The sequence below is a fragment of the Scardinius erythrophthalmus genome (genome assembly GCF_964197995.2).
Source record: "Scardinius erythrophthalmus genome assembly, chromosome: 13".
In the NCBI taxonomy this organism is placed as follows: Eukaryota; Metazoa; Chordata; class Actinopteri; order Cypriniformes; family Leuciscidae; genus Scardinius; species Scardinius erythrophthalmus.
The window spans coordinates 23,267,529-23,284,658 of record NC_138233.1 but is presented as its reverse complement, the minus strand read 5'-3'; the positions used below and the strand labels follow the sequence as shown (position 1 = coordinate 23,284,658).

Below are 17,130 nucleotides of genomic sequence, written 5' to 3'. Positions count from 1 at the left end.
AGTGACATCAGGCATCAAAGTGGCAGAGGCGAACGGCCATGCCGCAAGACAACATCTGCCTCCCACTGTGGACGACTAGTTAAGCCAACTACACAATCAAGGACACGCTCAGCTCCTCTTTTTAAAACCACTGCAAGCCTCCTGTAAAAAATCTAACTAAAAGTTTCACCATTTTAACAGAAAAAAAAAAATTAAAAATGCAACAGTAGAACCTTTCAAAATGTTGAATATTAGACATTTAATTAAAATTAAAATAATTAAAATTGACCTCCAAAGGAAATTGGAATTTTAAATTCCTTTTGGAAGCTAAAAAAAAACACATTTGGTTGTAAGCAAAATGAATCATTGAATGAATGAATAAATAATTAACTATAAGTTGGACTTAAATAATGTAGTCTACACGTTATACACGTTATTTCATCATTTCAATGTACAACAGATTAGTTTTCAAGAAGGTTGGTAAATTATTATTTTAATATGGGTTATAAAATATACAGGCACCACATTCATGTACCATACACAATATAAGCAGGCACAGGGGGCTGGGTGCCTTGCTTAAGTCGTTTCAGTCGTTTTCTGCTGGTATTGAGAATCGAACCTGCAAACATTGGGTTAAAAGTCTGACTCTAACCATTAGGCCACAACCACCCTGAAATTATTTTATTTTATTTGAAGGTTTCAATTTATTCTCAGTGGTAATGCTAATGAGTGGCAACAACTGCTTTTGTAAAAACTTCATTGCATAATTCCATACTGTAGATCTTGATTAAATCATACTGTTTGGACCCATAGAAGCACAGTTGATGATGAGACTTAATCAGCGAACACCATTATATCTACCCCTCTTTGACTAGAAAGCAGGAATGTGGTAAATAAAGATTTATATACAGTATCTGGTTCAGCATGGAACATTTTACATGGTGTGACAGATGTTGAACAGCTGAAACCCCTGGGAGTTACGACCGCCAGGAATGAGAGCAAATCAATGCAACCAAGCAGGTGTGTTGAAGAATCAGGGCATAGGGACACTCGTAGCTGGTCGCTTCTGCGGCTAGTGGTGCACTTTGGTGGCTTGCCTCGACACATACGCCGCAAAGTGGCAGGCAACTGCTTGACCCTCCTGGTCCTCCACTGCCTGGAGGTCCCACAGATGTTTGGGAACAGCAGCATGGCCCGCAAACTTGACCATGGCAAATGTGATGAATGCACCAGTTCTTCTGTGCACAGGCTACGCCTCTGCCAGGCCTCCATGTTCAGTGTCAAGCCCTCAAAATCTCCTGTCATATTTTGTTAGCCCAAACATTTCCTGCCAGGGCAAGTCTAATCCATCCTCTGTGTGTCCCAAATGAATGCTTTTCCCTCCACACAGCAAAGCTCCCTTGTTCCCACACTCCATCTGTCTGTGTTACTGGCCCCAAGCTCTTTCTGAAGTCATCCATTTGTTTGAGAATACCAATTTATCAAAGAATCAGTGCTAACATTGATCACTGGACCACAGGGTGCCACCAAGTAATCCGGTTCCTGCATGCACACGCACACGCACCTAGATTAGATCCCACTGACCTGCGTGAAGATAAAGGACTAGGAGCTAAAAAAAACTTATTTACATTCGATCGGCCTCATATTTGCTGCGTCTCACTCCTTTCGTTGATAAATTGGAAATAGAGCAAGCTATGTTTTGCTTTGAAATAACAATATTACAATATTTCAATTCAACCATCCTAAATGGACCAGATGCCTTATACTGTAGGTAGATCGAAATGCCCTAGTTTACAGAAGAATTTGCACATTTGATGTCATGAATAAGCAATACACGATTTTTACTAATAACACCATCTAAAATGGCTTCAACATGTGTCAAAGCTATGGTTATTAACAAGACATAAAAAAAAAAAAATCAATAGAGTTAGTGTCACCAAAAATACAATCTCTAAGATGCTGAGTCTGTTTAGCTCTAAAAGAACATATTGACGCTCGGCTATTTTGGTCAATAAGCCTATTTGAGGCCCATCTTTATCCTTGGCACTGTCTGCATAAGAAAAATGAGAAAGAGGTGAGGACATGCATTTTAATCAATCCGCTGTGGCATATTTTAGAGACCCACTTCTCTGTGTAGCCACAATTGTCCTAACATTAGATGCTGGTAAATAATCACACACAATTTGAGTTAAAATATCATATATAAATAATATAAAATACTCTTAATTTGGGCACTTGAAGCAAATGTCCTCAAATTCATGTTTTTTTTTTAGCACTGCGAAAACAAATAAATTAAGTGAATAAAGAGCTGAATAAAAAAACTATGATATGCTTTTTTATAATTTAATACTGCAACATAACTCCTGCCTAATATGCTGTTGGTCCTCCACATGCTGTCAAAACAGCACTCTACAAGCCCCCTTAAGCCGTCCCGTGGAATCAGGCACCGAGCTGTTAGCAAGCAGATCTTTCTGTAGGATGTGAGGTGGAGCTGTCATGGATCAAACTTGTTGATCAAGCTCATTCCACAGATGCTCAATTGAAATCTGGGGAATTTGGAGGACAGGGCAACACCTTGAGCTCTTCATCATGTTCCTCAAACAATTCTTGAACAATGTGTGCAATGTGGCAGGGTGCATTATCCCTGCACTTCTACCAGGGAACACCATTGTCATGAAGGGGTGCACCTGGTCTGCAATAACGTTTAGGTGGCACATGTCAAATTTACGTCCACATGAATGGCCAGACCCTGGGTGTCCCAGCAGAACATTACCCAGAGCATCACACTCCCTCCATCAGCTAGTCGTTGTCCCACAGTGCATCCTGGTGCCATCACTTCTTCAAGTGAATGACGCACATGTACACAGCCATCCATGTGATGTAAAAGAAAACGGGATTCATCCAACCAGGCGACCTTCTTCCACTGCTCCAAGGTCCAGTTCCGATGCTTGTCTGCCCATTGTAGGAGTATTCAGCGGTGGACAGGGGTCATCATAGGTATTCTGATCGGTCTGCGGATACATAGCACCATACGCAGGAGTGCAATAATCAACGATATTCACTTCAACCGTGACTGGTCATAATGTTTTGGCTCATCAGTGTATATTTAGTCTGAATAAAATGCACTAGACTATTCCATTCTACCATTCTTCCATTCCATTCTCTCTTTTAAGAACCAATCCAAAGGTTTTTAGGATGTACTGTTTGTATAAGGGACCAACATTCTTGTCAAAGCTATCTATAACAAATGGCATTTAATAAAACATCAATATATAATTTTTTCAGTGGCTTTCTGTGTTTTCCTGCTGCATCTGAATGGGGAAGCAGGTTTGGCTGTTCGTAACTATCCCTTGCATGTCGAATTGAGCAGGCTGGATTCTGTACATGTCAAGGAGGTGAGTGTTTCTGAAGGATGATAGACTTCTAACAAAATGCGTTTGATTGATGGAACTGGAGTCTGCAGTTCTGGTTCTGTTCACAAAGTGAATCAAGACCATGAAAAATGTATGTGTATCCAAGACATATATCCTGGCATTTTAATGCTTTGATAATGAGCTGCTCTACATATTTCTCTGGCAACCATACATTAAAAGTGGCCACAGAAATCATGCCATTTGGGAGAATCCTAATCAAAATGACATTTAGATGATGAAGCCTCAAAGTGTCATGAACAGAAGTGCCTTTGCAATCCGTGTTCCAGTCATGATTGGTCTATTAAATTCCTTAATGTTATAATGTTATTAGGTCTAACAGTCAAATATTACCTACTGTATAACAGTCCTATAATTATTTTGTCAATTACTGTTATGATTTTTATTATGATTTTCTTTATTGATGGGTCCACATGTGATTTATTTCTATATATATTTATTTATATATATTTGAAATTGTATAAAAAAAAATCAACCAACCAACCAATCTTTATACAATAATAATTAGTAGTATTATTAAGTATTGTACATATTTAAAAAAACTATAAATTTGAAATATACATATATTTAAGCAAAATAATAATTGAAATACTAAAAAAGGTCAATGTGTGAGCCATCATTCTCTCATGCTACATTTCTGATTATATGACAAATGATAAATCCAAATATTCTACGAGTTGTGTAAAAAAAAAAAAAAAACAGATGTCTGTTGCTATGTGCCAAGAAATGTTTTAAACAAATTTGTCCAGCTATGTGAGATGTTATACAAAAGCGATCCTATTAGTTGTTGAAGTTTACTTTGAAAGTCAGGTCCAACCTTCAGAAAATTCTCCACTATCAAACCTGTCGATTCTGAAAGCCTGTGGATTACTCCTATTGCAGAGGGTGCATGCATATTTAACTATGTGTTAGTTTGTAAATCTGTATTTCTTTCAGTCTTCACTTTTTTCAAGAGCAGGTGATTTCGATTTTCAGAATCACACTACTTGTCAGAAAAATGAGACACATCGACTTGATAGCCAGTGTTAGCAAGTGCTTTTGAGCTCGGTGTTTGAAGTTCCCCCACAGAGTTCCGAATAGTTTATCCGGAGATGCAATCAAACGTGACAGCTATTGATCCATCCTCCAAATCAGACATGAGACTTACTGAACATGTTAACAAGCACCAGATAGCTGTTTTAATTGTCAGAGCCTTTGAAATCCCAGTCAGATAGTTCTGCGCTGGTTTTCAAGCAGTACTTGTGTTCATTCAGAAAGTGCTTCATATGAGCCTCTGAATAATGTCCAGAAGGACATATTCTTGACTGTTGGACTAAGAATATTTTGGCAGGATATTTTATCGGCAAAAGGTATCTGCTTCTCATTAAACAGTTATTTAATCCCCTTCATAAATTTTAATTAAAAAGTTAATCTGACGATTTCAAACCAATAAATGGTTATGGAAATTCGCTCTGTGTACTCAAACTAGCAGAATATTTTGAAGACACAAACTGAATGAACACATACACTAACACACTGTAAAAAATATATATATTGTTGGTTTAACTGAAAGTAAGTTACCTGGTTGCCTTTTGAGTTAATTGAAATGAAAAATTTGAGTTAATACAATGGAGATTGGTTTAATCAACAGAAACTCAAAATATTATGTTATCTGGACCACATTAATTATCAAATTATCTATATATAATTAAGTTGATTTGACAAAAGAAAACAAAATTGTGATAAATCACATAAAGATTATTTAATGTTTGGTGTTTTCCCCAGCAGCACAACACAGCTGCTTAATACACTGTTTTGGAGCTTTCTTGCATGACACATTTCTAACTCTTCCAGGGAAACAAAGGAGATTTTAGAGCTTTGACTTGACTTTCCAAATCAATACATTGTCTCCTCAAGACAACTATCAATGGCATTTGAAGTAGACTAAACACAGGTTCCCCTCAATATCAGCTCAAAGAGCGAACTCTTTCCCAAATCCCTGTTGGCTATGATGGATAAACAGATGAAACCAATCAAATCCCACCTGAACAGACCCAGACATGAAACAGGCAAAGACGGGAGAAAAAAGGTCAAAACTGGCACAAGTAAAATGTGTAGATTCATATTGGCACTAGTTTAATTTAACTCTGGCTTAATGTAGCAGCTGGAAATAGGTTTCAAAACCCTGCAGCACAAAATCAGTTATTTGTTTGGTTTGAGAGAAGCCAACTTTGCAAATATGGTTTGGTTCAAATGACCGTCCCAATGTGATTACTGGTGTCCCGTGGAAGGCCTTTAACAAGCATGCAAGCAAAAAAGAAGAAGCAGCTTTTTCATCTCAGTCGTTTCATTTCTCGTCTGTTTTTATTCCTTTTAAACTCAAGCATTCATGCATGCTGGGCTGAGGATGAGATGACATGCTATGATGGTTGAAATACAGGCACTGCTTTGATGCAGTTGTGTCATATTACATCTTGAAGTGAGATACTGTAGTATGCTTAAATCAGTCAGAGTATTGCTATTACAATGAAAAGGAACAACAGCTAAAACTGCTTGCTTTTCAGGCTGTCTCAAAATCAACCAGAGACTCGCAGTCAGTCACTGTTTCATCTGAAACACAGGTTTTCATCCACAGCGTCGCTCTTTATACTAATCCTTGATGTAATATGCAGAAATTTAAACAGTTTCAGATTTATAGCCTTTTTCTCTGTTGGTAATAATCAATAATTTCTGGATGCGAGACAGCTCTGTGCCTATAAGTGTAATAAAGCTATATATATTCATTACCGATAGCTGAATAAAATAATAGACAGCCTGATTTGATTGAATGAACATGCATTTTACACAGCATCCCATCACTTATGCAGTGTTTATAACATTGTTTTACATGTTCCGCTTGAGATTATCCGAAAAGGCCAACCCAGCATCTGTTTACACCACTAACTGCAATAACAGCTATGCTCTGCCTAAGTGAAAGAGTGAGAGAGCATTTAATATCTTAGGCTAAACCAAGTCCATGCATGTTTCTGTTCTAAACACTGCAGTGGAAAACAATCACAAAAATTACACATGAATGCACTTAGGGAAAGTATATACATTAAAGCTCTTACTAAAAGTGTATGGATGTTAGTAAAACTGTAATCTTATTATATTTAGAATGAATAAAATGGATTGGTTTATTTGAATTTATTTATTTTTTATACCAGATTATATATTAGGAAGGCAAGACATAAGCTGGTCACATGAGGCCATATGCTTCACATCAGGAAATCTCTTTACTAATGACACGGCGGCAACACGCTTTTAGCTGGGGAAATGGAGACTCCCCGAGACTAAATCTGTTAGACTGCACTGTAGACGCATGAGAAAATCTTTACATTCGAAAGCAAAAAGAACTTCATGAAGGCACTTGATAATGTATATGTCTTCATTAATCTGCATATATGAGTTGAGATTAATGTTTCATTCAGGAGCAAATCTATGAATGTGGCATTACGGCATCTATTCAGTATTTTTTTGTCCTTCAAATTAGGTTTTAGACAACAATATGAAAAGAAAATATGTCAGTTCAACCGTATATTTTGAACAGCGGTTTCATGTCATCTATATTACACACCCCATGGCCAAATCATAGAAAAATTCAGTTAAAGGCACACTATGCAGTTTTCGTTTTTCTCAAACAGCGACCCCTAGAGTCGCTGTAGAGTACTTGTTTTTAACATTACTGTCATAAATACCACTCACGCAGAGCCGTCTCTGCACTCTTACGACCACTATTTCTTCGTCGACTCTGCCATGATTCACGTCTGAAATGCGTGCTAGTGTAACATTGACTGCTTCATATGTTGTTGATGTATGTGACGTCGTGCCGTAAAGCAAGTCGTGATTCTCGCGAGATTTGTCTAGGCGCTACCTGTGCAGATATCGACGGCGCAACTGGGTTGTAGGTTGCCAAGTTGAGCTCACAAATGGGTTGAAATTTGTATGATGTGTTGATTGTGCGAGTAGGGTGGGTTTCATTCAAGATCTGGCAACTGGACAACCTTGGAAAAATACATTGATGTGACTATTCATATAATGACGTTTGGGCCATACAAATTACGGGAGTTTCACGGGAGAAATAAAAAACGGGAGGGGGGCGGGAGATGGGTGTGAAATACAGGAGACTCCCGGGGAAAACGGGAGTGTTGACAGGTATGAGTGGGTCGCTTCATGAGGGCAGAATAAACTTGCGATCTTGGTAGCGCAACCACCATTGGACATTTTTCACTTTCAGAATAAATTAGTAATAGCTAACCATAAATAGCATTTTAATTAGTGCTGTCAAACGATTAAAATATTTAATCGCGATTAATCACATTAATGTCATAGTTAACTCGCGATTAATCGCACATTTTTATCTATTCTAAATGTCTCTTGATTTATTTTTGTCCCATTATTTTTTTTCTCATTTTAATGCTCTTATCAACATGAAAAAAGCGGATTGGCTTGCTTTGTGCAGATTTTTTTTATTATTGAAAACAACATTGCCAATACTGTGTTCAATTTCACACTAACATTCTCACTTGGAGCAAATAATCTCTCACACAATGTAACACTGTCCGTTACTAAAAGGGTGAAAGAAATCCTGACGAGGTCCTGATATTGACGAGGGCTTGGAGAATTCGCATCAGCTGTGTGTGTGTGTGTGTGGCCATCATCAAGTGGTGTTTCAGACTGGACGTACTGCGATGATGATAGCTCAGTTCACAACGACAAAACACACAGATCACTTTGGTCTAGTCAATGGAACCATTTGGCAACTTTTTAAAAGTAAACTTTCCATTCAGAATCTTATTGGCATCCATTTCGGCGTCTCGCGCTCGTCATCCATTCAAAAAGTAACGTTAACTTACTATTTGGCCGGCTCGCAAGCCCAAACAAGTGTGTGCGCATGCCTGCTGTTTTGTTTCCGGTCTAGCTAGCTGCTAGATCCGCTTGCGCTTTGGTCGACGAAGCAACAAAACGTCCTCGCGCGGCGCAAGCCATTGAAATGAATGGGTTTCATAGAGCAGCGCCACGCCGCGTCCTGTTGCAAAAGCATGTGAAAAAAACTTCAAAGTTTGCTAGGCCAAAAAGGCCGTTAATCTCGCGATAAAAAAATGAATCGCGTTAAAATGGGTTTGCGTTAACGCCGTTAATAACGCGTTAACTGACAGCCCTAATTTTAATATAATGGCCAAATCAGCTAGCACAACGTAAACAAAAGAAAAAATTGACGACAACTAGTTCCCAAGCATCTTCATTGGCTGCTCTTTTCCATTAGTCATTTGGTGGCCATACAACACAATGCAATTGCCTCCAGTTTTCCACGAGAAAAAATGTCTGTGAGGGTTATTAAAGATGTAAATCAACACACACCGCAATGCTGCATGAGTATAGATCTATAAATAACCCTTATGTAATTAATCTGACTTATTTGGAAGGAAACAATGTGACTCATGCAATTATGAAGCACACCATTACGGCAAATTAGCTTTGTATTCACCCCTTTCAAAGACTCAGCAAGGCAAGATATAATATAATTGTATATTACCCATCGTATTTCCAAACACTCCATTCACATCCAGAAACAAATCATTTAAGATCAAATTTCCAGAGTTTGTTTGCTTGACAATGACGTAACCACCTGGATTCGACGGCGGCACCGATCACGAACATACACTTTAATGCATAATACTGTTTGATGTTAAGTACAAAGGTTTGGCCGCCTGAAGGGACAGTGAAGATTTAAAAATGTTAATTGTATGAGAAGTTCCCTTTTCCCTGTGCCAGCTGTTCGGGAGGAGGGAAGCAAAGGGTGGTGGCAGAGAGACAACAACATCCATGCTAATTCGGCGAACAGCAGAAACGAGTTTTTAGCCAACCGGCCAGAGGCCGTGGCAAATTTGAGCCGCTCAGAGCAGAGTGTGGCGAAAATGAGCAAACTACACTGGTGACCGTCTGATAAAGAGAGCCTGAGGAGGCAAAGCAAAAAGGAGCTATAAAACGAATTGCCTCCTGCCTCATAAATAACAGTAACATAAATGTCACATGAACTTTATTTCGAAAGCGGGCGGTCTAATAAAGATGCTGTTTTAAAAATGGAGCGGAGAAATACATTGTCATAAGGCGGCCCTATCCTCTGCTTTTCCACCTGCTATTACTCAAGCCGAGATGACACGCGAGACCTTGTCACGCCACCTTTTCGCGCGTAAACCTGCTTCACATCACCTTTTTCCCTGGGTCTGCCACCGGTACTCTCTGTTCTTTCTCTCAATCCCCCTTCGTCTTGCTCTCTCTCTCTCTCTTGTTCTCACTCTTTTCAAATTGAGACGACAAGATAAGCGATTGCCACAGCTACAGCTGCCTGCTGCTCATTGATAAAACCATATCTAATCCGTCTTGGGCTCCCTCCGCCTCCGATGCACTCCTCTCACAGTCTCAGAGTCTGCCAACAGAGAGGGGATCTATCTCTCTTTTTGAACTCTCAACCACGGCATCAGCTTTTATCAGTGAACTTTTGGGCTAGGAAATGGGGACCGAATGAGACGGTTGACTTCTTTCCTCGTCGAGCGCACGCTGGGGGTCCCGCCATGCTCGAGGGGATGGCGTCAGCCTTTTCTCTTATGCTTTACGCCATCTCGACCCTCCGTACCATAATCTTCTGCTGATTATATATAAATGACATGATTTTTTTTTTATCAACAGCAAATAATCTTGGGATAAAAGTGCATGATGTATTTTTCATTTTAAGCAATGTTGGATTGCTCATGTTTGTTCATGATGAGGCTGTCAGTTTGGAAGCTTTCAGGTTTTTCAGCTCATGCTTTGTCAATAGAATACATTATATATATATATATATATAATTTTTTTTTTTTGTGCAAAGAATGGTTTGCTTGAATGGATGAAGTTGAAGTGAAAAAAAAAAAAAAAAAAAAAAACAGTGCAATAAGAATATTGACTTCACAATTCCCTCTCGTATTTCTTGCTATCATTTGCTGTCTGTTGTAAATGAATCACCTGACAGCAATTTAGCCTCCTGAATCAGATAGAGGGAAAAAATAAATATATTACAAAAAAAATAAAAAAAAATTATGTCCACTTTGCCAATTAACCCAGTTCCCAAATGACACGAACGTCGTGCTCCCATTTACAAGGCTGATTTTATGAAGCCGGAGATGCATCCATTGCAGAATATTAATGAGCCACAGAGCAATCACTTAGCATATGCAAATCACTGCTAGTGTTATAGTTTGTTCCTTTCTACAGGATGATGCACAGAAGCAGCTCATTATCCAGCCTGTTGTTATCTCTCAGTGTATTAAATAAATAGTTAAAAAAATAAATAAATACAAGGTCATATATGAAATTATTCATTTGTGGACTGTTGTATACAAGCCTAAAAATTACATCTTATATTATAACATCTTTGAACATCAAAACCAAGTTATTTTGCATGCTAACTACCAAGCTAGGGAGTAACTAACTAAAAATAATATTTTCCAAAAAGTAGCGATAACTAACCCTTTTTTTTTTCTTCCAAAAAATGGTTAGTTTAATAGAACTTTTAATACCCAAAAATGAAAAATCTGTCATTAACTATTCACCCTCATGTAGTTCCAAACCCGAAACACAAATGATCATTTTTATTTCTTTTTATTTTTGGCCAGAGGCACAGTTGTGCTAAATGTCAAAACGCTTCCCATGAGGCTATCGGCTCTGCTTGAGAGATTTCTGATCAACACACATACATAGAGAACATCAAATAAGGTATACAGAAGCTCAAACTTGCTTGCTTGATGCGCAAGAACAAACATCATTGGCTCTCACAAATCAACAAGGAATGTTTGAGCTCCTGTTGACAGTATTTAATGTGCTCTATTTATTTGTGTTGATCAGTGTTTATATGCAAATAAAAGCCTAAATTAAATCCTAATTAAATCACCAATGGTGTCTTTTCAAAAGACTTGGATTAAAAGGCTTGATTCATATGGATATATTTTATGATTTCTTTAAAAACTTTTTGAAGCATAATTGTTAAATGGCTTTCAATGGAGGGAGAGAAATCTTCATTGAGTTTCAAGGATGATCAAAAAGTGTTATGCACAGTAAAACATTTTATTAACCTTAACTAAATTTACTGTATGTGTCCAATTGATTTGAATTGGAAAGTTATCTCAACTTTTGGGAGTAATTAAAACTCAGAAAAGTCCATGTACAGTATGTATACTTAGTATGTATACTTAGCATATGCAAATTATAATTGAAAATTGTATATATATATATATTTATTACATGGCTTGGTTGAATTCTTACCGTTGCCATGAAAAACAGAGCGCTGCTATGGACGCAGGATTCTAACCGTAGAGACGGAACGGACTATTTTCTTTAGCGGAAGCAATACAGTCGTTTTTAAATCAATAAACTCCTTTTTAAAAATCAATATTTTGTGTCAAATTATTGATTTATTTGGTAGGTAGCCATGTAATAAGCGGGATAATGTAGAGCGAGGCGGTTGTTATAGCGAATACAACCCCAACAGACTGATCAGGACCCCGACGCGAAGTGGCACAATATCCCTTACATAATGATTATATATATATATTAGGGCTGTCAAAGTTAGCGTGTTAATAACGCGTTAACGCAAAATCATATTAACGGCACTAATTTTTTGAATGCGTGTATTTTGTGTTTGACCCGTGGCCCAACCCCTAGTTGGAAAAATGGAGATACACAGTGTTGCCAACTTAGCGACATTGCAGACCCCTTTAGCGATTTTTTTCCCTTCAACAAAGCGCCCAAACCTTATTTAGTTCCTGAGAATCTACCGGTACCGCCGGTACTGCTCTCTCAGCACGCGCGCGCACCTCTCGCTCGCTCGCTCTCTCTCTCTGCGTCTCGCGCTGAGGAGCAGCGTTTTAATTCAGTTAAACACAGATATTATGTTGCTTCTCTAATTTTACAAGTATAGCCGAAATCAGAGCACAGATATTGTCTTTATCTTATGTGTATTTGATTTCACCAGACGACGGCTCGATTATCAGAATTTTTGTGCAGATTAACTTAACATCTTGGAAGGGAGAGCTGGTTATGTCTTAATGGGTCGCGTTTCAGTCACCATTTCAAATTCATTCCGTTGTTTGACAACAGAAACAGTAAAATATACCAATGAAAACAGTTTTATTGAGAATTTAGCTTCATCAAAATGGGCACAGAGAGAGACAAACTATAATGTAATAATAAATGCTAAATGTACATTTAGCATTTTCAGAAGAGCTGCCCTGTCATGCAAACATCTAAACATGTTTGTGTTAGTAAATAGCTCAGTGCAAAGAAAGAGAAGTAATGGGAACCTGGTATTTCTTTGTTCTTTCTACATGTGTCTAATAGACATGAACAAGTTCTTTGAAAAACATCTATGACCTTTGAAACATGTCTCGTCTTCATGCTCTATGTTGACTATGGTTTCAATAATAAACATACATTTGCATAAAGTATCCATATTTATCCATGCCCACGTTGATTAGAGTATTACAAACTTGAAAAGTATTAATTTAAGGTACATTTAGAACAAATAAAAAAATGTGCGATTAATCGCGAGTTAATTCATGACAATCATGCGATTAATCGCGATTAAAAATTTTAATCGATTGACAGCCCTAATATATATATATATATATATATATATATATATATATATATATATATATATATAATGATTCTTTTTTAAAGTGACCTGAGGGTGAGTAACTGATGACAGAATTGTGATTTTTGGGTGAACCAACCCTTGAAATCATTTAGAGGAGTCAGATTCATCTGGACAGTTCATTTTAATGAACTGATTTAAAATCAGTTCAGTGATTTAGATGAATCATCACTCACTGTTGTTCTTGTATCTCCTACAAGGCATTCACATCTTCATTTTTGCAGTGCAATAAATATTTAGTTTATAAATACTGCTGTTTATCACCATGTTTTGAATTCACTTGTATAAATAAATAGTTAAGTTTTATTAGCTTACTGTTTAGTAGTGCAAATTTACATGTACTTATTTTAATTCTGTATCCTTATTGTTTCAGAGAAATAATGCTCAATTAAACATTAATATAATCAGATAATTAAATAATTATGTAAACAACACCTCCTTATGTAATTGAATGTAGCTATAGCTACCTTTTGCCAGTTTCTATATACATATATAGCCAAGCTACTGTGTGTGTGTGTGTGTGTGTGTGTGTGTGTGTGTGTGTGTGTGTGTGTGTGTGTGTGTGTGTGTGTGTGTGTGTGTACAAAAATGAGTGTCATCATGCATAGAATGATGATAGCATATACTGTACAGTTTATAAGACGCACACATTAATATGAAAAACAGGGATATAAATGCATGGATACAGCTCGGTTTGGGAGAACATTGCATTATCATAGACAGCAGGCCGGTTCAACAACAGCTAATCTAAGAGCAAAGACTGGCCATCATGTGCATGTAAATAGCTTGGCAGGGGTAAAGCTGAAGAAATGCATTCATTCTTACACAACACTGTGAGTGTCACAGCTCTGCTGCAGTGCCGAATGCAAAGACGTGTGCTTCAGTCAGGGATGCTACTGTCTCATTTATGTACCAGACAGAGAGGATATCTGCAGGTGTATGCAAGCCAATTTATTTCACTCCTGTGCTTTTTTTCTCCTCAAACTTGTGTTGCCTCAAAAAACATGAATAAAGTTATGGCATTCCGCTGATTTTATTGATGTGTAAGCCAGAAAGAGATGAAGAGATTTGTGTTGATCACAGTCTCCCCACAGTTTCCTGATGATGATGCTGAAATCAACCCTGGAATCAAAGGATCCACCAGCCACACTGGACCGTCCTACGGTTTTTCTGAGATACAAGGCCTTTACATCCCAGGGTTACGGCAAGAATCAAACACAAAGACCACTTTATATGCTGCACGATGAAGAAGATCTACCAAGCTTACATTCACAAAGAGCAGTCGGTCATACTAATGGCCGTGCGATATAGACAGAGTAGCCCAGCAGTAAATACTAACCAGCTCTTTTGCGCCTCATTAAACAATAACAACTTGAGCAAATAAACACCCTCCCTAAACATGCATTATTTGCTCTGCAAAGCACTACTGCAGAGGGCAGCATAATGTTCACTTAGCAGAAATGTGCCCTATAAACTGTATGCATTTCTATTCTCGCACCAGTGCAGATGAAAAACCAATCCTCAGAGAAGATAGAAAAATAGAGATTTCTTGGATGAGATATAAATGAATGGTCAGATTTGAACTGGAATAGATGTCCATTGATTTGAAGTATGGAACTCAAAACCTGTACTGATTCATAGGTAAGATAAGACCATAAACGGAGAGTTCAGGTTCATAGCGGCTATGTTATTCTTCTGTCTTGTTTTTGAGTAAAAAGTGATAAAACTGTCAGATATATGGAGATATATTACATGCATTCATACATATACACTAGTTCAAACGTTTGAGGTCAGTAAGGAGGCATTAAACTGATCAAAAATGAGAGTAAAGAAATTTTGTTACATGTTTGTTAAATGTTAGAAAAGAATTATTGTCCAAATCTTGGACATTTAGACTTTCTATTCATCAAATGAAAAACAGGAACAGTTTCCACAAAAAAAAAAAAAAAAAAAAAAAAAAAAATATATATATATATATATATATATATATATATGTTGCCAAACTTGATAAAAGTAACTATCTATCTAACTAAGAAAAGTAAGAACTATCAAATCATCATATCAGAATGATTTCTGAAGGATATGTGACTCTGAAGAATGGAGTATTGATGTTGAAAATACAGCTTTGCCATCACAGGATAAAATTATAAATTAAAATATGTTCAAATAAAAACAGTTATTTTAATTGTGATCAAATAAATTCAGCCTTGATGAGAGCGTAAGAGACTTCTTTCGAAAACATTAAAAAAATGACCGACCTCAAACATTTGAACTAGTGTACAGGCCTGGGAAATATGTGACAACCATCTGAATGTGTTCATAGATGAAGAATTAAAAAACCGTGCTAAAAACATTGCTTAGCAATTCATCAACCTTGGAGGCCATTTGCAGTAGTGACCTCTTCTTCCTTTTGCCTGTTCAGCTGCTGAAAAAGTGCTGGTAAAGGACAGCGGTCAGTACTTACTGGACTCGGGGTCGGAGTTGCCGTCACCCTCGGTGCGGCTGTTCGGTGAGGTCTGTTCATAGTACTCGTCCTGAGGGAAGCCCAAGGGCAGAGGCTGGGTGGTGCTGGCACCGCTGTTGGGCTCCTGCTCTCCAAGCCCGCTGTCACTGCAGCTCTCCTGAGAGCCGTCCGGGAGGTGAAAGGTCACGCGGCGTTGGGTCTGCTAAAATACACACACACAAACACAACGCATTCAAGCTGAGCAGGCAATGGCTTTAGGCTTTCAGCCAGGAACAGGAGACTTCATTTTGAATATTCGTTCCTGTGCATCGGGATCGGGAGCTCTGGAGCGTGTTATTGAATGAAAAACATATTTTATAATTTTATAATATCTTAATCAACGTAAAAACAGAAAACAAGGCATTGTTACTTTAAAGCAGGGCTATTTTTATAAATGAAATTAAAACTGAAACTATATATATATATATATATATATATATATATATATATATAAAAAATCTGTTACATGACAAATAAAATGAACATTAACTGAAAAATATATATATATAAAAAATCAATTGGACACATACAGTAAATTTAGTTTACTTTGCATAACACTTGATCATTTTATTTAAAAATTCTAAATTAAAATACTAAAATATTTAGAATAAAAATAAAGAAACTATTTATTTATTTAAATATAAAAACAGTGTTCAATCAATCACCAATAGACTCCAAAAAAAATTAAATTATGAAAGTTGAAAAAAATAGGTCCCACTTTATGTTAAGTGGCTTTAAGTACTATGTAATGTATGAAATTAATAATTTGATACAATGTACTTATTGTGTAACTACATGTTTTTACATTTTACATTTAAAAATTCCTGCATGTAATTACAGCTGTAATTGATTTATGTAATTAGGGCCCGAGCACCGATGGTGTGAGGACCCTCTTGGAATTGCTCTGTTTATTATTATTATTATTATTATTCTTCTTCTTCTTCTTCTCCGCATTGAATTGCATTTTTGAGGGCCTAAACATGCTCGAAAACTCACGAAACTTTGCACACGCGTCAGAACTGGCGAAAATTTACATCTGATATAGGTTTCAGAATTGGACGGGGCAAAATGGCTCGATAGCGCCACCTATAAAAGTTCAACGGAGTGCGCCTCCCGCAACGTTCCACGTACGTGCACGAAATTCGGTACATACGTGTAATGACCTAATACCTACAAAAAAGTCTCTTGAAGCATAGCCCTAAACACAACAGGAAGTCAGCCATTTTGAACTTCCTCTCAGATTTTTGTGCAGTTTTTGCCATTTTCAGGCCTCGTACTTTAACGAACTCCTCCTACAGTTTTAATCTGATCATCTTCAAATTTGGTGAGTGTAATCTTAAGGCCTTTGCGACGTTAAATTGCGAAGATCTTGAGTTTTCGTCAAAGGGCGGGTCCTCGGCGGCCTGACAAATTTCGATGTTTCGCCATGAAACAGGAAGTTGCTGTAACTCAGGCATGGAATGTCCAATCTGCCCCAAACTTCACACTTTTGATAAGCGTTCTGTCCTGAA

The 17,130-nt window shown here is 37.4% G+C and overlaps 1 protein-coding gene across 3 annotated transcripts in view; it reads right to left on the bottom strand.

Moving 5' to 3' along the window:
* pcdh11 (protocadherin 11) overlaps window positions 1-17,130 on the bottom strand; it is a gene marked incomplete at both ends in the record, with an annotated part of 178,593 nt that overhangs the window by 52,086 nt on the left and 109,377 nt on the right. For 2 of the 3 annotated variants that reach the window (XM_081383210.1, XM_081383211.1), the window contains one exon: window positions 15,581-15,782. In XM_081383210.1, the coding sequence (XP_081239336.1) occupies window positions 15,581-15,782 (202 nt within the window). The remainder of the gene's footprint in view (window positions 1-15,580; window positions 15,783-17,130) is intronic. The other variant, XM_081383212.1, reaches the window with a different exon arrangement.